The 24,109-nt window shown below is 36.7% G+C and overlaps 3 protein-coding genes, 1 non-coding gene and 1 pseudogene across 5 annotated transcripts; 4 read left to right on the plus strand and 1 right to left on the minus strand.

The window, feature by feature from the left end:
• Positions 1-1,787: 1,787 nt before the first annotated feature.
• On the plus strand, positions 1,788-3,353 carry LOC143595328 (NDR1/HIN1-like protein 26 pseudogene; annotated as a pseudogene).
• LOC143595336 (U6 spliceosomal RNA) lies at positions 2,455-2,555 on the plus strand. Its single transcript, XR_013146503.1, has one exon. It is a non-coding gene; the product is annotated as a U6 spliceosomal RNA (small nuclear RNA).
• A 580-nt stretch (positions 3,354-3,933) lies between the features above and the next one.
• LOC143595327 (putative calcium-binding protein At1g02270) lies at positions 3,934-7,614 on the minus strand. Of its 2 annotated transcripts, XR_013146502.1 has the most exons (10): positions 7,372-7,614; positions 7,194-7,299; positions 6,254-6,447; positions 6,110-6,186; positions 5,918-6,026; positions 5,713-5,838; positions 5,567-5,613; positions 5,313-5,423; positions 4,511-4,618; positions 4,234-4,423 (listed from the first exon to the last, which is right to left on the minus strand). XR_013146502.1 is itself a non-coding variant. In XM_077074364.1 (9 exons), exons 1-9 carry the CDS (start codon positions 7,594-7,596, stop codon positions 4,229-4,231), a joined length of 1,251 nt encoding a protein of 416 aa, XP_076930479.1. In that variant the 5' UTR covers positions 7,597-7,612; the 3' UTR covers positions 3,934-4,228. The 2 variants fall into 2 exon arrangements, 1 of the variants encoding a protein (XP_076930479.1); XM_077074364.1 differs by lacking the exon at positions 5,567-5,613 and having other exon boundaries at positions 3,934-4,423; positions 7,372-7,612.
• Positions 7,615-8,174: 560 nt separating this feature from the next.
• On the plus strand, positions 8,175-15,774 carry LOC143595323 (uncharacterized). Its single transcript, XM_077074362.1, has 20 exons — positions 8,175-8,180; positions 8,540-8,683; positions 8,759-8,887; positions 9,542-9,709; positions 9,787-9,870; positions 10,807-10,857; positions 11,312-11,368; positions 11,445-11,527; positions 12,371-12,494; positions 12,569-12,628; positions 13,526-13,720; positions 13,791-13,877; positions 13,948-14,095; positions 14,184-14,311; positions 14,449-14,496; positions 14,624-14,837; positions 14,908-15,011; positions 15,115-15,185; positions 15,247-15,542; positions 15,620-15,774. The coding sequence occupies exons 1-20, from the start codon at positions 8,175-8,177 to the stop codon at positions 15,772-15,774; spliced, it is 2,352 nt and encodes a 783-aa protein (XP_076930477.1).
• A 5,719-nt stretch (positions 15,775-21,493) lies between these two features.
• LOC143595329 (autophagy-related protein 13a-like) lies at positions 21,494-24,056 on the plus strand. Its single transcript, XM_077074366.1, has 3 exons — positions 21,494-22,897; positions 22,965-23,137; positions 23,672-24,056. The coding sequence occupies exons 1-3, from the start codon at positions 21,752-21,754 to the stop codon at positions 23,904-23,906; spliced, it is 1,554 nt and encodes a 517-aa protein (XP_076930481.1). The 5' UTR covers positions 21,494-21,751; the 3' UTR covers positions 23,907-24,056.
• The last annotated feature ends 53 nt before the right edge of the window (positions 24,057-24,109 follow it).

Below are 24,109 nucleotides of genomic sequence, written 5' to 3' on the forward strand. Positions count from 1 at the left end.
GGACTGCCTCACTTCACTTGTCTGTGAAGGCCATTGGGCACTGCAACTAAAGTTGTTGACCATCATTCGAACCTTATATCTTTTTATCTGTGACGGATATTGGGGATGTATCAGGAAACATAAAAATTAATCAGGAAATTGAGTAAATTGGCTGGGATGGATGCGAATATTGCATTATGATTTTGGGTGGAAATGTTGCGAAGGGTGAGCTCAGAAGTTGTAGCGTAGGACATGAGTACGACAAAACGTTAGCTTAATCTTTTAAACGAAGGGCATGACTGTGTCATTCTATTTGCATAGTTGTAGAGCATGCCACTTCCAACAGAGATAGCAGTCACACTGATCTCTATCCAACATTTTATTAAAAATCTCATTTTTATTTTTTATTGAAAACTGACAAGATGGCTATATCATATGGATGAGCATGGCATAGCCATGCCCAACACTTGCAGAAAGTGATGGTTATGTGAACTTGAACCATATATTTTTTTTTCAAACTCTAGAACACAACTTGCTCCTTTTTAGTAATTAGAAACTGTTGTTCTCACTTTAAAAAGATGGTAAAGATTATTAAGTTTGGTACAAAGATGAGTTTGTTTAAACGCACAAGATTTGTGACCAAAGAAGGTATCTACCATATAGGATAAGCTTCTAGCTAGTTAACACCTAACAGTAAGTTTTTGTGGCTTCTGATGGAGCCGACACATGTTTGCTTCTTTTCTGATAGCATACCTACACAACAAACACATCAGAGTATGTGGTTTGGTGTAGATATGGCCAAAAAAAACAGGTTTCTGAATCTCCCCAATACCAAACCAAACTAGTTTGACCCAAACCGGTTTCCAGTTTGATCCAGACCGGCGGTTCGTATACCAGTTCGCACTTTGGAGAATCAAACCGGTTTGACCAGCTGTTTAATAAAGCGCTCCGGTTTATAAGCCGAACTGGTTTCGGCCCAAATTATAATTACTGTTAATATTTTTATTGATTAAGAAGTTCCTTATGAAAGAAGAGATTGGTATTCCTAACCAAATAGCTAAAAGACAATTGGAATGAAAAATTGGAGATGAGGCCAAACATAAACAAACATAACCCATTGTGAAGTAACTCTCTTATGACATTAGAGGACAATGATAATACAAATCTCATTTCTTAGCTTGTAAGGCATTAGCCCACAATGTCTGCCTGTCTTTTTATAATATTTTTTTTTATAAAATCATTTACAATTTTATATAAACTCAACTGTGTTTTTATACATATATACCTGTTATTATACATATAAACTGATCCCAATTTTTTGTTTTGAAAATGCACCTTGCTTTTATGTAAACATACATTTTTTTGGTAAATATACATGTGTTTTATGTAATTATACGGGCGCTTTTAGGAAACTAGACGTATTACTTTAGATGTAATTGACCTGTGCATTTTTGTAACACAAATGGAGACGTTATCGAACACATTAAGTGATTAGCTGGTAGGTTATCTAAATCGAACTTCATCGCAGTCAGGGGTGCAACTGAGTTCTGCTCATAAAATTTTCTAAAGCTCAAGCTCAGCTTGGTTAAAGTCTAAAATTTTCAACTCGGGCTCAGCTTGTGTCCAGTGTAACTGTTGCACATGGATTATGTCAACCATTTTATTTAATTTATCTTTTCCAAATTTTATACGCAAAAATACATAAATACCCTTAACTTATAAATATTAAATCAGAAGCATGCAGCAAGGGACTTTCCCCCTTTTTATATTCCACACTTGCCATTCATAATATTCATTAGCATATTCTACACTAAACTATCATCTCTGATATTTTACAAATGTCTCAAATCCATGCAAAATCTCCGCAACACTGTGCCAAAAAGAAACTAGTAAACATCAACAAGAAGAAAGTATTCTTGTACATCTTCTTCCCCTCAATCCTCCTATTCATACTGATCATATTCTGGCTCGTTCTTCATCCCACCAAGCCGCAATTCTCCCTTAAGCAGGCTGATATTTACCAACTTTTCGTATCCGGAACACACCTCCTCAACTCCTCCATTCAGCTCACACTTGTCTCCACAAACCCCAACCAACGAGTCGGAATCTACTACGATGAGATTCAAGTTTATGCATCCTACAAGGGTCAACAGATAACTCTCCATTCATCTCTTGCTCCTTTTTACCAAGATCATAAGGATACCACTATTCTATCCGCTGTTTTAGTCGCCAACGCCTTACCAGTGGCTCCTTCTTTCACTTATGATTTGGGTCGTGATCAGATGGCCGGGAGATTGGTGTTGAATGTCAAGGCAGACGGTCTGCTTCGGTGGAAGGTGGCTACATGGGTCTCTGGAAAGTATAGATTTAGTGTTAATTGTGTTGCGGTTTTCGTATTTGGTCCATCGGCTCCTTTAACCTCTAAGCAAGGGACTCAATGTTCTACTATCATTTAACAACTAACTAAACTAAACCTTATTCCACTCATATATATTAGTCCACAACGATACAGAGAAGATTAGCATGGCTCATGCACAAGGATGACACATACTGGTTCATGGATGCTAGCTAGCTTTACCTGTTAATCATGTATTTTCTTACATATGTAAAGGATTAGCGCCATTTGATCATCGTAATAATGGAACAAGCTTGTTGTTTGGATATCCGCAACCGACTCGATCAAACCACACATTTTGATTATATGGACCTCATTACAAGAAACAAAAGCCAGAATTGAATAAACAAAAGCATTTCAGTCAAAGATGTGAAAAAGCTAGAAAACTTTTTGCAATGAATTTATATAAATACACCAGAAAGCAACTTTTTAAAAAGCTAAATTATTTTGCTTCTAAACTACTCAACCTTTTTGTCGGGAGTCTTTGTATCTAGCAAGTCTTCCCATGTGCAAATAAAACAAGACATGAAATTGGTAACTAATGGATTATTAAGGTTCTGGACCAATGTGCATGTAACAACAATTATCAATAAAGATTCTCATAAAGTTAATCAACTATTTGAACAACATATCTATCTCTCTTTCCACTCAAATAATGTGCTAAAGCCTTAACAATAATAGGCACATATATGTCTGTCTATCTATCTTCCACTAACCAAATATAGATGAAGCTAGCTACCCTTTTTTCTTTTTGGTTAAGGTAATGGCAGTCCCTATCAATCAATGTCCCAACTTGGCTAAGGCGGCTTGTTGGGCGTCGTTTGATTGCTAGATCAATAGCCGATCGATTTTGTCGACCAAGGTCATGATCAGACCTTCACGCAACAAAAGAGGCATGAGGACTCTCAATGAAAGCACCAAATTGATAGGACTGATTCGAGATGGTCAATCTTCCAATGTACTCGTAGAGTGAGTTAGGCTATAAGAACAAGAAGAAAAGAAAAGAAACAGAACTGGAAAACAAAGACATAAAAATATGAAAAGATAAACAATATGGAAACCAAATTATAATACATTAAGGAAAGTAAGATAAACTTAATTAATATATTAGAGTTAAATAATATTTGATCGTATCACCGGGCCATGTTTTGTCGTGGTTTAATGGAATTTTATTTTTGGTCATGTTTGTACTTGGTATATGTGATCTTAATGCGGTACTGTACCTGTCAGCATGAACATAGGCAATGTAAGGCATAGTGCATTTGACAACACATAACACAAAGACAAGTAATATCCTACAACATTGGGAAGGCGTATGGCGACGTCACCGGTAGGGAGCTCTTTAAGGCACAAAGCTTAGCGCTAAGCTAATGCGGGGTTATTCAAGCCCAATTGCATTACTTTGGACCATTTTAGTCAGCTCCAAGCCTCCAAACATTTCAAGACCAAATCTTGTTCACGGTTAACCAACCATCAACTGAACCAACATGTAAAACCGACTCAACCTAGACCAATTAGTTATCATTGTCCGGTTAACTGAAATAATATCATACAATATGAAAAATCAGTTTAGTACTTGATAAATAAAAGTTAAACAAGTAATTACTATTGAGGATATTTTGATTATGGGAGCAAGTAACAAATGCTCCGATATACTGCAACAAAGTATGTTTATTGTTTCAGTACAATTATACATGGTCTCTCATAATCTGCAAATACTACTTCTCCTGATATCAATCTGAACCAGGTCTCATGTATATCTGCAAATCCTCAAAAATGGATGCTGGCAGCTTACCCTTCTTATATATATACGCTGAAGGGTTGTTTGTTTCTTGGTGACCAAGAAACAAAGAATTAAGGTACACGCATTCTCACGGCCGGTGAAAAGACAACAGTGAGACGGGCATGATCAGAGAGCGAGTAGTCATCTGGCCACATTCCTTTTTCAGCTTCGCTCGGGTACAGTACCGCATTCTTCACCCTGTACCCTATTAGATCTTCTTCTGTAACTGTTTGCTCACACCTTGTAGGCGGATTCCATATTTGTTGCTGCAGTTACGTCAATAGCAAGTTTAATATACATAATTAAATAACAAGCAAGTTCAAGTTGAAGTTCAAAGGAAAAGAGTGAAGTACTTGGAATTCTTTATAATCAATAACACCATTGCCATCAATATCTGCTTGAACCCAAAGGTCTTTTATCTCATCATCACTCAGGCCATTTGGATGACCAATGAAATTAAGCTGCATAAAACCCATACACAATGTGATACAATGCATGTACAGACGTGTTCACAGTTCAGTTTCAAACCGTGAAACCGACCATCGCTTTGGCTGCATGATACATTTTTTTTTACTTTCTTTCAGTCGGTTTCAAAGTTCCCAAACCATAGCGAATGGTTGGGTTTACGGCTTATACTGAAAACCGACCATATAATTCTGGACCAAACCATGAGGTTTGACAATATACTTTTGACTTGTCCTTTATATATTTTACTATATTTAATCATCTATATTTTACATTGGGTTTAATTGAAACAATACTATAATAATATTACAGATATAAGCTATTATTTTCTTTCCTTTTCACTAATGGCCTAACGGGGATTATACTAGGTAGTCAAGAATCTTTTGGTTAAAAAAACTATGTAAACCAGTTTTTTTTTGTTTGTTTCTGAATATTATTGTCATTTGTAAATAGATTAGTTAAAAAAACTTATATTTTATGAAAAGTTTTACAAAAGCCCGGTAAGTCCAAACCGTTAAACCAAACCGGAACTAACGGTTCAGTTTTAATTTTCCTCAGTTTGGTTTTGGTTTTCGATAACCAAAAATCATTACTAATGTTTGGCTCACAATTTGGCCCAAAACCCGTGAAAACCGGTCAGTGAACACCCTGTACTTGGGAATAATTTTGTACAGCAATACCTACACCTACCTGGCACAATGCTTCACAAAAACCGGAGTAAGTAATACCATCTCCATCACTGTTGGCCTTAAGTAATGCAAAAGCATCTTCTTCGGTGAGTGAGGCCCGTCGCACATGATACTAAAAATACAAAGTCTTGGTTAACTACAGATCATAATCATAATGTCAACATGTATATATCTATAAATAGGAAAGGAAAGGGCGGTCTTCAGAAAGATAGGATGGGAGATAACCGAAGAAAGATTGGATGGGAGATAACTCACTGCTTAATAACACTGCCAGTCAAAGCAATAATCCCCCCCACATCTGACTTTCTTTCATAGCAGGTCAAACACAAGTGAACATAACAAGACAAATATATATATATCAAAGACATAAAAGAAATGTGCAAAAAAGATTGTGTGTGTACCTTGAACAGTCCAAAGACCGCATCGCTCCAACTTGTTTTGAGTACTTTCCTACACTTGTTTGGATTAAGAAGCCATATGAAATCTACACCACATATGTTTCCTCGATGATTCCTATGGCTAACCCACTGCATACATGAATTAAATTATGGATTATGAAATGCTATGGTAAGTACATTTGTAGATAAACAATTGCTAGTGACTGACCTTATGCGCATCAGCATCAGTGTAGTGATGAGCGGTATCATACGATGACACAAATCCCTGTGACCTAAGGAACTTGTACACATGACCTCGCTTGCTACCGTTCCAGTCACTTTGAACATAGATTAATTGTTAGTAATCATCATTGTATTTGGCAATTGGCATAGATATAAAAAAGTTGAGTTAGTAACTTACCCGCATAGAATAATGGGCAGAGGACTAAGATTATTCTCCTTCTGATAAGCTTCAACAGATTGCAGGATCTTGTAAACCTAAGATTCTTCATATTATCAGATGACAGCACATTCCAACCAAAGAAAAAGAAAAGAGATAGTGTACCTGACGCAATCTTTCCAAACACATGCTTGAATCGTGCGGGAACAATAAGTGAGTATTAACTATAAGAACTTGTTGGCCTCCAATTAAGAGCTGAACATGTAAAAGCAGCGCAACACGGTCTCCAAAATCGTTGAAGAGGAACTCCCGATGGTCTATCACACGAAAGTAGTCTTTGTGCACAGCAGTCAACAAGCCTACCACGTAATATTCAAAACTGTTGGTAACCAAGAACTATCCAATATCCATATATGAAATCATACGTAGAGAATAGGATCAAAGGAGAGTGTTTCATTGAATTAAGTATGGGATTACAACCAAAAGTAGAAAAGTTTGTTTACATATATGCATATATCTAGTCTTAATCAACCCCACCATATGATGAAACTTATGTATACCTGTTTCTTAATTTTGACACATAGTTGATTATTCAAATAATACTAGTGCCAAGGATAATAATACTTAGGCAGTTAGGCTAGGTGTGGTGGAGGCGTCATCCATGCCACATGGGCATGATGGAGCCTACAACACCACGCCGGGCAAGTAACATGGGGCGCCACCCCAATAACGGCATGAAACAAATCAAATGGTGGGCCCACCCCACTAACAACCGATGAATTACTTGTGTAAACCAATTAAAAAAATCACCTCAAATTTTTGAATAGTCTAATTATTATTTTAATGGGGAGTAGTGGCTAGTTAACTCGCAAGTCGCAACGCTTAAATTAATGAGACGGCTAGTTATTGCCTCACTGCCTACGTGGCCATGGTGCTAGTTATCCCACAACGCACAGCCCCCAAATGATTACCAATAATAATAATAATATAAGTGTAGATTATATTGTAATAAATAAAAACTAGTGTTTTTATTTGATATTCTACATCAATTCATATAGTACAAACATGAAAATGATTGAAAGGAATAGTGTTTGATTGATGTTACCATCACCGCGATTATTAGTCCTGGCAAGCTTGAAATTGAGATATCCTGCATCCCCAAGCCTGGTGTCATACATGTTGACAAGCTCTTCGTTACCAACCCAGAACTCCTGTTTATTATTAACAAATATAATATATGAAATAAAATAAATAAACTAATTATTAGTTACAAAGAGTGAAACCTGAAGACAGATGATGGAGGAGCGTTCACGCAGCAGCAGATCCAAAATCCCCTGGTTCCTGTTGAGCCAATAGGCTCTGATTTCACTCTCTCTGCAAGCATGGTCCTCGTGAATTAGGCGCTTGTAGATAGGGGCTAGGATGTTGAAGGTTGTGCAGGAAAATGAATTATTATAATTATAATTAGGGTCTCCGATGACTCTTGAAACACCTCTTTTCTTCGTCATTCTTTCTTCAAAATGGTAAGAGTGTTGTGTTTGTGTATCTGGATATCAATCAATCAATCAATCAATCCAAAGGTAGTAAGGCTGTGTTGTATGTGGGGGCTTGTCTTGGATATTTATTTGGCTTCTGATTCCAATAATAATAATTTTGTATTTCCTTTTATTTCAATGTCTTCTGACGGTAGTCTGAGGACACCACACCACACCACACCTTCATTTAATTATTTTATTTGTATTATTATACACCACACCTTACTTTAAATGTGATGATTGATGATTGGACACGGACACGACGAATTACTTTAAATATTTAAAATAGATATATTCCTTTTATTAAATACTTTTATATATTTATTTATTAATTTTGACAAATAACCTTTTATAAATATTTTTTTTAAAACAACGTAGGACACCTGGTAAATCATTTTTGCCTACAAACACCATGCCTCGTGTTTGATTATGAAGACGGAGGTTTAAAGGCCCAAGACCTTCATGCAAGAAGCCTATATGGAAAACCCCTGGTCACTCTTGCACTTGTCTTGATATCTTTCATTTTCGTATCATACTTTAATCTTATAAACATGCAAGTAAATATCTGTTTTACATGATCCAAACTCCAGCATTATGTTCCTGAGTTCACTTAACAAAGAAAGGAAAACATTTTCATTATTTTCCTTTCCTTTTCTTACATTTCCTTCCTTCCAAAAGCATTTACAATATAAAAACATCTCATTTTCCCTCAATTTCTTTTCTTCCTTTAAATAAAACCCAGAAACACCCAGGTACGTTTGGGTCACTACTGAGCTAGTAGATCTGTTCAAACTCCCATCCCACCCAGTGGCGAAGCTTGGACTGAGTCACCCCGGGAGGGGGGAGGCTCAAATTTTCGGCCGAAAAAAGCTAAACTTCACTGTTCATTTTCTACTTGTACTTCCATTCAATTCAGATTCAAATTCAAATTCAAATTCAAATTCAAACCACTAATAAATCTGCTGTAGTTGAAACCACTCTTCGGGTGCTTCAGTGGGACCAACTATGCGACTCCGTTGCTTCCTTTTCCGGCACCTCCTTGGGCCGCCAAGCTACCAAGGCAACCTTTCTCTTTAAATCATTATAATAATTACATCCTACGACTGACTGACTGACTGTTTGTGTGTTTGTTTAGGCAGAATTATGGTGTTTGGATCAGTCCTACCAAGACAGTTTGAGACTTTTGGCTGAGACAAATGCCGCCGTTCAAATGCACAACCACGGTAGCTGCATCATGGATTTCACCTCCATCGATACCGCACTGGTTGGTTACACTTCACTTTTTTTATATTAATTATCATAATTTCAGTCACTCCATCCAACAACAACATTTTAAATCATAACTAGTATACTTGTATTGTGTACTCTACAAATCAAATACCAATTCAGCAATTTGCATATATATATATATATATTAGCATGTTGAGGAATAACAACTATGACCAAACATACAATAGGCAACACCACACTGCCAGACATTAGACAATTGCACAATACTTTAGTGCTTAGATAAGATAAACTTCTGTTATGTTGCTAGGTTATACAAACTTACTATGAAAAACCATTCCTTTACTGATAGGATCTAAAAATTAGACTTGAAATTACTGAAACATATAACCCAATTCAACAAGGGCGCGATCTCCAGTGACAAGGTAATGACCATAGTTTTGATAGTAATCCTAAAACAAATGAACATCCAGGTACTAATACTAACACGAACGGTTAGCAAAACTAAGAAACTGTTCCATCTACTCCTATTTTAATGAATTGTTGTTTGAATTAAAGGCGGGAATTGGGTTCATATAACTTACTAAATCATCATGTGACACCAAATTCCAATTAACTAGATGATATTTGCATCAAAATAGGAGCTGATATGGTCAATAGAAGTCCTACATTTTGTTGTTTTTTCGTGCAGGTGAAGTCTGCAATACAACATGCTCACAGGGGCTTTCCTGTTGATGGAGTGGAAGCAGTGGCCCTTGTAACCATGCTACAATTGGTTGACTCATTGCAGATGAATCTCAAAGAGGCAATAAAGGAAGACTCAGATTGGCTACGACGTTTCATGCCGGTTGCTGAAATGGTATGCACATCTATGATGAGTTTGTTTACCACTATGCCCTTTTCTGTAAAGTCTAATGCTTGTTATACCGCTTACAGATTATGGATATGTCTGTTAATCGCCCATTGGTAAAGTTCATACAGAAACTTGTAGATGAAGATGGCTGTGTAAAAGATTCTGCGGTATGCCACTAACACACTATTTAAAACGTGTTGAATATATATTCACGTCTCTTAGCAGATATAGGTCTTGTTTCAGAAAATAGCAATTTTTGGCACAAGCCCCTGATACCAACAACATCTTTAACACCTATTTAAATACATTCACAATGTTAGTTTAAAGTAATCTAGTTGTACATCATTAGTAGATTACATCCGAGTGTTACTGACCGGCATCCTAGTGTGGATATACCATTTTTCATAAAAATGCTTTATCTGGGGTACTCTTTATGTGCACTCAACTCATCTCCTTTTTTTGCCACTAGAACCATCACCGCTAGTTTTAAAATACCCGCCAGCAAGAAAATGTGTTAGGCAGAAGACAATTTAGAACTGTCTAGTTAGTTTACTAGGTTATTATACCTCTGCTACAAATAGGAGTCATTAGTAGAAATTTTTCTTATGTTATAAATCGACTAAGTTTACAATAAGAGCCTGAGAAGTCTTCTTAAATCTTGTGTTCTTCCAGGAAACAATATTACTCTCTTCCCTTTGATAATATGTTAGTTATTCCCCAAAAACGTTTGCAAATATGTTAATTGCCTAATCTGTAGCTTTTGTTACATCAACTGACGATCCAAACCATATGCTTGGTATTTCATGAAAGAAATCAATATTTCTAAGCATCCAACTTATTTTGTATATCCAAATAATAGTTTTCACCCATTACAAATATAATTTTGTAAACATAACATACAGGTTGGGAGTTATACAAAAAATTCAAGAAGTTCCTTTTTCTCTCATTTTTTTCTATCCTTGCGATCCTTATTATTCCTTAAATCGCATCAAAAGGATAAGGAAAAGCATCAATTTTATTGGTTATGAAGTAACTGAGTCATATGTGGATGTTGTTATTTTATATATTCTTGTGTTAACTAACACCCCCTCCTGATTTTGCAGAGTCCTACCTTGAAACGAGCTCGTGAACAAGTGCGCTTGCTTGAAAGAAAGGTTCCATCCTTTTTCTTTAATCTAATATTCAATTGGGATTTTATCATTTAAATGAATCAAGTTCAACACGTATCATACATTAACACCAATCTAAAGCACATGCCCACAGATAGCATGAACAAAAATTTCCTAGTAACTCCAGCATTTTTCACTACTTTCAATAATGAGTTTCCATTAAGCAACCCTTATCAGGCTGGCTAATACCCTTTTGTGAATTAAGTTATTTGATATTTTGATTGCACTTTAGGGTTCAATCATATGGACCGTCTGACATCCCTCTAAATTGGTGGGTGCAGCTACATATAAAAGCAAGCATAGTGGTGGACTATGTGCTAATTTTGCACGGTCCAATATATCTCCAAAAACATTACTATTTCATGTAGATGTCTACTGTTAAATAAATGTATACCATAGAAATCCGATTCACTTACGCAGATTCTTCTTTCTTATTCAGTTATACCAATTAATGGAAAGTCTTATCAGTAAGGAGATGAAAGAAACATCATCTGTGGTAAGATGTGTTGTAATAATATCTATGTTTCATTCTCTTATGGTTCTACCCTCATCTTTGTTCCTTGTTGATCTAGGAAGTAAGCAACACTGATGGAAGATGGTGTATAAAATCAGGAACTGATACAAAGAAAAGCTTTGACGGTCTATTGTTATCAAGGTGAATCGCATGATACTCTTCACTGCACATTTTATTGTTCTGTTTTGTTCAGTATTAATTTTGCTCACCAGCTGAAATATGATAGTTTAAATGTTTTGGTGCTGTAGTATTGCCACAATGAATCTTGAACTTTATTGTAGGATCATTACTTTGTCTCCTACTTGAACAATTGTGCCCAGTAAATCCCACAAATAGCATAACTATTGGTACGGTCTGGGGAGGGTGGGATGCAGACAAACCTTACCTCTACCCTTGGCACCAAAAACTAACAAAAAGACAAACAACAGAAATAGAGAGCTACCAAATAACAAAAGAAGTGGTGGAAGAGTGACATAGTAAAATAGAAACTGATATAACATCATAAAACTACATATATACATAGATACTAAAAGACAAATCACATGCAAAGTCCACCTAAGTCTAAGAAAACCTAAGCCCCTAAAACAAAGCTATGACACATATATACCCTCTCCTAAAAGTCCTTAACCTTAATCCTACGTCTCCACGAACCCCTATCCTGGTCTATGTCCGCTTAGGCTGACTATCCATGCTCTTTGTATGTTTTAACCTTATGCACACAGTCACATTTTATTGTGGACTGAATTCGGAGCACCTTTGGTGCAATATATCTCAAAGAACTCGTTGCAGAAGTGGCATGCTTGATTTTTGTGTATGAAGTGGAACTTTTTAACAAAAATTATTCATTATATCTTTCGTTTTTGTCGGTCCAACAAGTGGACAAATATTTTTTATGATTTCTTCTATGATGGTGAAAGAAATTATGAGTGTGAGAACTTGCTACTACCCTCCCCCAGTCTTGAGAGATAAAATAGTGTGTTGTAGTGGTTCAGGCACGGGAAGCCTTGTGGAACCACTTTCTGCTGTTCCATTAAATGATGAGTTGCAACAAGCAAGAGCTTCAATAGCCAAAGCTGAGGCTGACGTGCTTTTGCAGATAACACACAAGGTAACTGAATCGAAACTCATTATGTTATTATTCTCTTACTGTGTTTTCATCTATTTATTTTTATTCATGTACAGATGCAAACCGATCTTGAGGACATAGAAAATCTGTTCAATTCAATAATCCAATTAGATGTGGTTAGTATCTGTCTCTGAGTTTGAATTCTCATAATTTGCCAGTTGCCACTGCAGTGGTCAATGTGCAAGGAGTATCTTTTTTGCATTTTAATTTTTTGTTTACCATTTCCTTTATTGTTTTCTTATGCTCAAATTATTTTCTTTCTTCGTAGTATAGAAAATAAAGCAAATACTGATAGGTGTATATATTGTATTAGTATATGTTTTATTAATATATGGCTCATTGGCCGATATAGGCTTCTCTAGGGTTCTTTCGTGTATAAATTTCCCTTCATTCAGATGCTTACATTCACTTTACAAGAACATATACAAGCTCATGGGCCATGGCTTTTTTCTTTCTTTGTGCTTTATAGCGTTCTTTTGTTTCTTGGGCATAATGCTTTCATAGCTGAGCTGTTGCTGAAACATAATACACTTTATTTATACTTGTTCTTCTCTGTCAGTTTGATAAACGTTTCTACAAAGAAACTATATAACTTGTGTTTCCCTTTTTGGATTCTGTTGTGCTGAATCATATATCAACTCTCGCAGGTTCTCTAGTTAGATTTTGTGTCTGTGTGTAAATATCATTGGGTAGGTACATTGGTTCATTTGGTACCATGATACACGCATTACTCATAATCGCAAGGGCTGCATCACATGCACACATCCAGAAGCATGCATGCACATTAGTTTCCCTTCAGTTACTTATTTCTTGTTAATTACTTCACTTAATTCTTACAGTCAATTTCCGTTAGTATGTATAGTTCATTTGCAATAGTGGGTCTAATTATGTTTATTTTTCTTTGGTTGTAATAGGCGAGCATGTTTAATGTTTTGAGTTAAAATATCTCCCTAAATCTTTTCTTATTATCTCTTATTCTTCTAAAACCTGGCTCGATACACCAACAAATGCAGATCAATGCTCGGGCGACATACAGTATTTCATTTGGTGGCACTTACCCGGATCTAGTTTTATCTTCCGAGGATGCATCCGCAGGTGAACAAGTAAAATGGAAACTGTATCTGCCAAAAGCTTATCATCCTCTGCTACTTCAACAACATCGGCAAAAAATGCACAAGGCTTTGAAGGACGTCAGTGACACTACTGCTGTAAGCGGCATCTGTTTTCTCTGCTAAAATAAAATCTTTATGTTAAACTACTCAAATTTAAAACCACTAGGAAATTAGAAGGAGAAGGCAGCAGGTGGGGATTGCCACTCAGAGAGAGGAAGAAATAAATGCAAATCTGTCATCTTTAGAAGCACAGGTAACTGTTTGACAAAATGAATAGTTTAAAGTTTCTGTTCCGATGTTAACTCAGTTTTATAAGTTTTCAGGTTGCAAGATTAAAACAATCATCCCCTGTTCCCGTAGAAATATATGTTGCACAGAAAACGAGAGTTTTGGTTATAACCGGCCCAAACACTGGGGGAAAGACCATTTTATTAAAGACTGTAGGGCTGGCTGCTATGATGGCGAAAGCAGGCATGGGCTTTAACTTTTAAGTATTTGCTTAGTCCGAGAGGAGTGAGTCTTATGCTGTTATATAAAGGTGGAGGCGTTGTTGTTGCAGGACTTTTTGTGTTGTCATCGGAACCTGTGAGGATGCCATGGTTTGATTCTGTATATGCTGATATTGGTGATGAGCAATCCTTGACTCAATCTTTGTCTACCTTTTCCAGCCATTTGAAACAAACTAGTGTAAGTTATCATTAAAACAACCTACTTAATTGTGATGTTTTCTATAACAGCTCAGAGCTTGGTGGCTGTTTGATTTCCAATATATATAGCTGACTGGTTAGGTGGAAGGCTAAACCCCAAGTGTTGTTTCTTTTCAGGACATACTCTCAAGTTCAACGAGTCAGTCATTAGTGCTCCTAGATGAGGTATAATAGATACATTTTAAACATTGAAACTTGTACCGTCTTTCTGGATTTTTCAATAACTCAATGGCTAGACATCTTTTTATTTTACTTTTGTAAGACGCATGCATAATTAAGAGTATCTGGGTAGGTTGGTGCTGGTACAAATCCTCTAGAAGGAGCTGCTTTGGGAATGTCACTCCTGGAATGCTTTGCTGAATCTGGAGCATTGTTGACAATGGCTACCACCCATCACGGTGAACTTAAAACCCTCAAGTACAGCAACAATGTGTTTGACAATGCATGCATGGAGTTTGATGAAGAGAACCTGAAACCAACGTACAGAGTTCTTTGGGAAATTCCAGGTTCTTAGCTTTGCATTTTATTATGTGATGCGACTTGCGAGTTAATAATTAATATGAAGATGCAATGCAGGGCGGTCAAATGCAATAAACATAGCTGAAAGGCTTGGACTCCCTAACGTGGTTGTAGATAATGCTCGTGAACTCCATGGAACAGCTAGTGCAGAGATTAATGAGGTGACTTGCAGCAGCATACTCTGCTACTTGTAACTATATTTTGCATTGACCAATCATCAAAGATATTATATTTGGTGATTGTGTGTAATTTCTTGACATGCAGGTTATAGAAGATATGGAGAAGTTGAAGCAGAAAGTTGATGAGCATATTCACGAAGCACGCCATCATCTTAGGTGAGGAATAGAAATGAGTGGCGGTTAAGTATAACTGCTAATGCTACTACTCGTGTTTCAGGCTTGGCAGGGAACTTCATAGAAAACTAGTTATTAGCGAGGGTAGGATCAGGGAACATGGCATCAGCCAAAAATACAGAAAAATACAAGAAATATCAGAAGCTGGAGGAGTAGCACGTTCAATACTTCACAAGAGAGTGAGAGAGCGTCGTGCATCCCCAACCTCACTTGTTTCTGAGCCAAATAATGTTAATAAGCAGCAGAAAAAGCTGACATCCTTTAGCGGCAGTCGCTCTATTACGGGTACAAAAAAAGACACAACAGCAGTAATGTTGAATGACAAGCAGCAGCCAATAGGTACTTGTGGATCACAATCTTATAGACTACTTACCTAATAACTACTGTATGACAAATCGTTTGCATTCAAATTGCAGAAAAAACCGTCAAGGCAGGTGATACGGTGCATGTTTCTAAATTTAACAAGAAAGCAACTGTGTTGAAAGTAGATCCTTCTAAACAAGAAATTTTAGTACAATGCGGAAACATGAAGTTGAAGTTAACACTAGCTGATATACAAGTGTTTACTTAGATTTCATTTGCATGACTTCTTGCTTCATAAACATTTGATTGGGACTGAAGTCATATTGGTAAAGAAAAAGAGAAGCAACGTTGCATGTACAAACAAAAAGTAAATATAGTTCCTGTTTAATTAAGTGATTAATCAATTTTATATTTCTTGATAAACTATGAAGAGTATCGACTATTGTATATTGATTGCGTGTATAATCTAACTATCTATATAATTGTCTACCATGAAATCATACGTGTCGCTCTCAGGTTGTTCCCTCCATTCTTTAGAGCAACTAGATTGCTTGATTTCTAAATGGAGACTTCTCATGCATTTGACCCGAAATTATGGGTATTGATCTTACCAAACCCAGGTAGTCTTTAAATGGGTTATAACATCTCATTTATTTGTGAAACTCTTTCATAATCAAACAATAATTTTCGCGGATCATGGTCTCACCAAAACCGGATAACTTTTAAACAAGTTATAACATCTCATTTATTTGTGAAATAACCCCTTAATCTTCAAAGAATAATTTCCACGGGTTATGGGTCTTACCAAACCTTAAAAGCCCTCAAATGGGTTATAAAATCTTATTTATTGGTAAACACTTTCATCATCAAACTCTAATTTAATTTATCTTCTTTACATATTCTCTGTTGCCGGTCTATCATCTCCATCGTCGGTTAACTTCTGATACTACCCACCAACGTCACGTTACATCAACGCCTACTTTTTCATTAGACAGATATTTGTGTTCATTTTTGTTCATTTAAAAAATCAACATGCTTGTGTTTCTTTATGTTTGTTCGTTAAAAATCTAAAAAACCTACACATCTCAATTGAAAATACCCAAACGCTAAAAAGTATAACAAACTAATATATATGTATTAAGTTAAAACAAAATTACGCTAAAAAATAAAATAAATCATCATAAAATTGCGAAACGATTAGAAAAAACTTAAATAAACTCCCGTAACTAGAGATAGTTTACACCTAGACACCTTCTACACATGATAATTATATAAGGCTGGTCGCTATGGTGAGGGGCTTCGAAGTCCCTCCACCGTGCCACGTCAACGTCATGTAAGCACCGAGGGCATCGAAGCCCCACCCAAAGATACCCAACTATGGTGTAATGCCCCAAAGGCGCCCTTACTATACATATATATGCATATGTATGTATGTGTGTGTGAGAGAGATGTCATCAACGGCGCCGACCAATGGAACGGCCATTTCTTCGTCGCCCTTGGTTAGACCGCGCCCCACGGCGGTGTTCCGCACCCACTACGCCCCTACAACCCCGCCTCATAGCGAATGGTCTAACTAGTATAATGTTCTTCACACCTACAATATTTACTAACGGTAAAAAATAATAATTATATATATATATATTAAAAAACAAAATTTCTTATACTGAGTAAGACTACTATTCATGAGAATTGTGGTTAATAGCTATACACGTGTTCATATCTTCTTACCGCATATTACCTCCTATTCTTCTTATCTCCTTCATCAAACATAAGTACTTCGTACTTCATAATACTTAATATCCAGAGGGAAACTAAGAAGATGCATACAGATGGCTCTCCCGAAGTTAGGGTTTTCCGTCTATATGTTATTGAAATCGGTAAAATACGGCTCTTGGATGAAGGTTTTAATATATAAAGATGTGTTAATATTATATTATTATAACTAATTTTAATTATATTTGTTTTTCTTTTATGAATTTTAGTATATAAAGTTTTATATTATTTCAAAACCGAAAACAACCGAAAACTGAAAAACCGAAAACCGATTGATTTGTATATTTAAAAAACCGATAACTTCTGTTTCGTTTACGCTTAATAACCGAATCGAACCTAACTGTACTAATTAAAATCATACATACCTTATTGATAAGTGTTTTCATCCATCAAATTATCTAATGTAGTCTATTCCAGCAAAGCTACAAACCCCACTTGCCTTGATAGCAACAATTTTGCACCATATATTGAAATCCAAATCCAATAATTGTAAGCAACAACTTATATTTGATGATTCCAAACTATTAAATGTTAAACTTTTAGCGGGTGAATCGAGAACACGAACACAAGATTTGATCAACACACGATCGACTCTTTTATTAAGAAAACAACTAACGAGAAAAACTTAATAATTGTGATACAATGTATGGCTTATATATAGACCATACATGACTAATCCTATACTAACTCAAATACACAATTTGAATCTAAAACAAATAAGATTAAATAAAATAAGACTAAGTTATCCTATAATAATAAACTAATTATTATATTAATTACTCTACAAGATTTTAGGAGCCTTCAATATGGTTTGGTGTTGAACACGTTTAACACTCCCTCTCAACACCAAATTTCTTCTAACCATGACACACACAAAGCACCTCGCCTCGAAACGACCCGCGACTCAACACAGTCACGTCTTTCGACTTAGACTCTAGTGTCAAATTCAACACTCCCTCTAAATTCACACTTGTTCCTTTAAAGTCTTTCACAACCCACAACACATGTATCTCTTTAGACTTGATTCTTGGACGCCTTCCTTTGATCATCCAATTTGTTTCATGGTGACACAGACCAACTTTATCCTTTATCAATTTAATTGCCTCAGTGGCATCGGGCTTGTAGCCACCAACCATTTAGTCATCTTCAACTCACATGCATGTTGATCGCATGATCCATTCAACATGAAATTTCTACACGTATACGTACGACGGTACGAGTAGCTCGAAATTGAACCATATAAACTCCATTTTGGATTCATAATATATCCAAGCTTTGGTCTTGAAAAACTCCGAACACTTGATGTTGTTGTCTCGTTTAGACAGCCCGGAAACACTACCACTCGGGACTGTTGGGTCATCGATTCAGCCAACTAAACTACACTGACACACAAAGATTTTATCATCTCGACACACGGTGATGACACATCATCGCGACTGGACACACGAAGTTTCAACTATCCCGACACACGGTGACGGAACTTCATCACTGAAACCTTCAAGGTGACGAACACCAAAACAAAGTTGACACACAACCTCATTGCAGTCCGTTATACCGCCAGGCCCGAACCAGCTTATAACCACTATTAACATCCATAGACAACATTCACCAGTTCGCCACTGAACCGCTAAAAACGGCTAAACTTCACGCGGAAAACTACTTCAAATTAACCCAAAACGTAGTCTGAAACACTCGAACCTACTACGACCGCGACGAAAAGTTTTAGCGCTACCACGGAATGCATTGATTGACCCGCCTTAGCTCAGTTTCACAATTCACCATTTAAATGTGTGATGGAACAACTATTGCTTCATGATAAAGCTTCAACACTTTAAAACCAACATTACCTTGCAACTCACGTTCACCTTCGTTTCAAAACTCACAGCACTCTGAAACGTGGACACACCTTCGCTCCAAAACTCACCGCAATCGATTCAATCGAGACCTACTGCGATCTAAACCTGGACACACCTTCGTTTGATTGTATGGCGACTAGAACGGGACACACACACCTTTTTCGATCGGAAACTTACCGCAACTGAAACCTGGACACATATTCCTTCAATCGGTTTCTCTGTTTTAAACTAACTAAAACAGCCGGCCCTCACTTCCTTCAATTTCGATCGGTTCAGTCACTAACCCGACAAACAGGTCGCAACTCCTTAACCATCGGAACCCCGGACACACCTTAAATCGGAAACTTATCTCGATCAGAACCGGGACACACCTTTCTTCTATCGGAAACTTACTCACATCGATCAAAACCGGGACACACCTTTGTTCGATCGAAAACTTAACGCGATCGAAACAAGGACACACCTTCGATTGGAAACTCACCGTTGTCGGTTCTGATCGGATAAATCAAACTGATTAAAAACTGACCTTAAGGACAGAATAAGGAAACCAAAATTCCTTCTTGACTCTGTTCTTTCTTGTCTTTGTTCCTTCTTTCTGAACAAGGAGAAATTGGTTGTTACTTTGGTTGCAAGTAACAGATATCACGCACATGATTTTGGTTTGGCAAACAAAAACCAGTAACTACATTTATTAAGTAAACCAATCTGATAGGAATAACTTTTGACATGCACCATTAGCCAATCTTGACTACCTCCATATATCTCCTCAGCTCCTCTAACAACAAGGACCTACTTTACCAGAAATCCATGTCGTCCCAAAAGGCACGATCCCGCACGACTAGGGACGAACAAAACACCGCACCGGTCTCTGTCTACTACTGTTAAGTCCTCTGGTTGCGACATAAGCCAGTCTTTCATGCGTGCCCTCCACCGACGGACACACTCGCCGGTGGAGGCTGCCCCGATCTTCAAAACGCTTCCCGATACGAGCCCTTGGCTCTGATACCACTTGTTAAACTTTTAGCGGGTGAATCAAGAACACGAACACAAGATTTGATCAACACACGATCGACTCTTTTATTAAGAAAACGACTAACGAGAAAAACTTAATAATTGTGATACAGTGTATGGCTTATATATAGCCCATACATGACTAATCCTATACTAACTCAAATACACAATTTGAATCTAAAACAAATAGGATTAAATAAAATAAGACTAACTTATCCTATAATAATAAACCAATTATTATATTAATTACTCTCCAAGATTTTAGAAGCCTTCAGTATGGTTTGGTGTTGAATACATTTAACATTAAATACCACAATCCCTATCCAAAAAAAAAAATTCAATTTGTAAAGTGTTAATAATATGACGTCAGCAGAAGAATCTTTTTTGTCTGATTAAAGTAATCAAGATGAAGATAGATAAATAACAAGAGCATTCTCATCCAGATCTTCATCCCTATCTTTATAATTACACTACAAAATATTACATTTATCTTTCCTATTCAATTAAATAATATTACTTTATACCTTTATCATTACAGTTTTCTCTCTCCTCTACTCACAACCAATTCAACAAATATTAAAAAACTAGTTTTTATCTCCCGTATTACGGGGGTTGTTTTATATTGTTTGTTCTAATATTTATTTATTTTTTTGAATTTATATTTTTTTTATTGTATGAAAGTTAATAAAATACTTATAGTTTGATGATAAATTGTTTCACAAATAAATGAGATGTTATAACCTGGTTTAAAAACTATATGGTTTTGATGAGACCCAAGACCCGTTTATTTTTTTACTATAAAACTGTTTTTTTTAATTATAAATAATATTTATGAAAATTAATAATATACTTATGGTTTGATGAGACTCAATACCTGTTTTTTTTACTATAAAATTGGTTTTCTAATTTAAATAATATATATATATATATATATATATCTTTTTTAAAATAAATAAGATATTAATTTTTAGTATATCCTATTTTATATGAATTTTACATCAATAATTTGGTGAGAATAATTTTTTATCTAATGAGATGTTATAACCCGTTTAAGAAATATCTGGGTTTGGTAAAACTCATACCCACTGATTCGGGTCAAATGCATGAGAAGTCTCCATTTAGAAATCAAGCAAATCTGGCGACTCCAAAAAAAGGAGAGCGACCATATCGCGACACATAGGATTTTTATGTTTTCATTTATATATATTATAGATAAATAGGGACAAACAAAATTTCCCCAAATTTACAAAAAACCACTACATTTTCTCTCTACCCTATAATTTACTTTACAACCACTCAAAACCTCACCCTAATTTTTACAAACTCTAAGATCATATATATCATCACTTCTTCCACTCTGCCTTGTACGCAATCTCTCTCTCTCTTTCTTTGTTAGATCTCACGTCTCTGTACACCCCTGGTACGTTTTGTCAACCATCAATTTCAAGGGTTTGACTCTTACTTCCATTTTCTTGGATATCTTTTTAATCCGATCTTAGTTTATCAACACTTAAATTTGTCATCTTTATCCAAAATCCGACATGGGTCTTGATCAATTTCACTCATTTCGTTCAAACAAGTGAGGAATGGAATTAGGGTTTTAGCATGGACTTGCAGTCTATTGAACATGGAAGAAATGACCAAATTGTTTCCCAGTTTCTGTTAAAATGTTTGCATATTGTCTTGGAGTCTCGGGTTCCTTCCATTCGGCCCGGTCTTCCCGGGATCCATCAGGTGAAAAAGAGTGATAAATGGTTTAATTTGGCTTTAGGGGAGCGCCCGACCGCGTTAGACGGTTTGAACTTTTGGCATAGGAATTTAATGGAGCCTATGGTAATTGATATTATATTAGTTCAAGGGGAAAATGAATCTGGGTACGGGGCGTTGGTTGAGACCGTTATCGAGAGGTGGGTTGTTCAGTATGAGTATTCCAGGGTGTCTCAGTCGAGTGAGTCTTATAAGAAAACGTATAAGAAGTCGATTATTCTGTTGCGATCGTTGTACGCCATGATGAGGCTTCTTCCGGCTTATAGGGCGTACCGTAGTAAGGCTAAGGGTAAGGCTTGCGATTTTGATATAAGTCATAAGGTGTCGTCGTTTAGTGTCCCGTTTACACGGTCGGTGGAACAGGTTATGAAGCTTTATAGCTTCTTATCGGTTGAAGCGCAGCATGGGCGTCTTTCGGTATCTGTGAGATATCGTGAGAGTCTGTCGGATTTCAACTTGGAAAGTTCGGCGCCGTGTCCGCCTGAGATTATTACGGATTATGTTGGCAGCCCTGCTACTGATCCGTTTAGAGCGTTCCCGACATCTTTTCCTGTTAGACGCCCGCATAGCTGGGCAAGTGGAGGTCAGTTCACTTCACAGAACCAATCTCCGCCTGCGTATCATTCCTCCAGTGGGCGTTATGATTTATCTTCTTCACCTGCTGTGTCATCTTATGATGGTTATGGTCAAAGGACCACCCGACCGCCAACTCAACATAGCTTTGATGATTCACCACCGTTCTCTCCGTCTCCGCCAACGTACCTTAACATGCAGTCTAGGCCTGTCAGTATTCCTAATCCCTTGATTACCAGAACTCCCAGATACCTTTCTCCTAACTTATCTGATCCTAATCGACATTCTCTTCCACCGCTGTCGCCTAGAAGCACACGCTCATCTCATGAATCTTCTCCCGCCATTAAGTCCCTTAAAAAGTCTGAGATGTCAAGGGTTGGGGATCTGAGTTCCGGCTCAACAAATCACAAGGTAATTATATCCTACGCCTTCTATAATAAAGCAACTGCAACTGCACTGATTAAGGGTTATTCCACAGGTGTCAAAAGATGATTCAGGGAGGTTTTCTGGCTTGCTTTCATCAAGTGGTTCTCCTCGTATTGGATTCTCTAGAAGCTCCAGTAGATTGTCTCTCCAGGATGAATTGGATGATATTGACTTCTCGTGCCCGTTTATTGTTGATGATGTTGATACTTGTGATTCCCCTGTCAGGTATTTCCTGCCTTAGACTTGGCTGTTAATGACGAGTGATTAAATTCTTATACGAGGGTTATGAAACTGACAATATTATAAGCAGTGTTCTGTTAACGCTGTATTGGTTTTATACTGTTTCAAGATATCCAGTTTGCAGCAAAGTTCAAAATAATATCTGAACAAACTATTATAGGTTTAAACAGAACTAGTGCTTAAAACTTTAATTACTCAGTACAAGAGTAAGCTAATTAACAGGAAAATTTAAAGAATGCAGTTTTCAGCTGCAGTGGCTATCTTATGATATGGTTGAGCTGTAAACGTATAAAACTACTAAACCCCTTTAGAAAACCGGTTCACCTTAAATAATACTCGTCTTGTTAGCGGGTGTGTGACCAGAGTAATAGAATAAAAATTAAAGAGCGAGCGGACCTAATATCCTACTTATTGACTCATTTGTGTATTAGTTTTAGACATATAGAAGCTGTTTATAATCTACGTGTTTATGTATGAAGTTACTAAAGCCTTGTGTGGTGGTGGTGTGACGTTTTACAGTCAGAGTGGTAAAAAATCACAAGATGCTGCAGTAGGTGCCCTTGTTCGTATGTTGAGGACGGCACCGCCCCTGCGACAAGATTCTAGTTGCTGCAGTGAGGCTGAGGCCCAATCCAACAGTGGCAACACATCTGGATTGTTTATGTCTCGAAAGACATCTGATGCTTTGGAGGAGGTAAAGTCTTACACTGGCATCAAGCATCTTATTCTCTCCAAAAGTAAACATACATTGTAAACATTCTAACCTTTATCTGTCTGGCTTACTTGCCAAAGTTTGATATGTGGGTGGTGATTTGTACACAAATTTCTTATATGTAAATTCTTTTAAAATGATCATTGATCATCTTATTTATGTATTTAGACATCTTAAAATATGTATACAAATCAACTTTTGATCTCTCTCCCTTTACCTTTTCTTTCTAAAGCAATAGATTGCAT

The sequence above is a fragment of the Bidens hawaiensis genome, unplaced genomic scaffold (genome assembly GCF_021521415.1).
Source record: "Bidens hawaiensis isolate Kalapana, Puna unplaced genomic scaffold, B.hawaiensis_p1.1 tig00044904_1, whole genome shotgun sequence".
NCBI classification, from domain to species: domain Eukaryota; kingdom Viridiplantae; phylum Streptophyta; class Magnoliopsida; order Asterales; family Asteraceae; genus Bidens; species Bidens hawaiensis.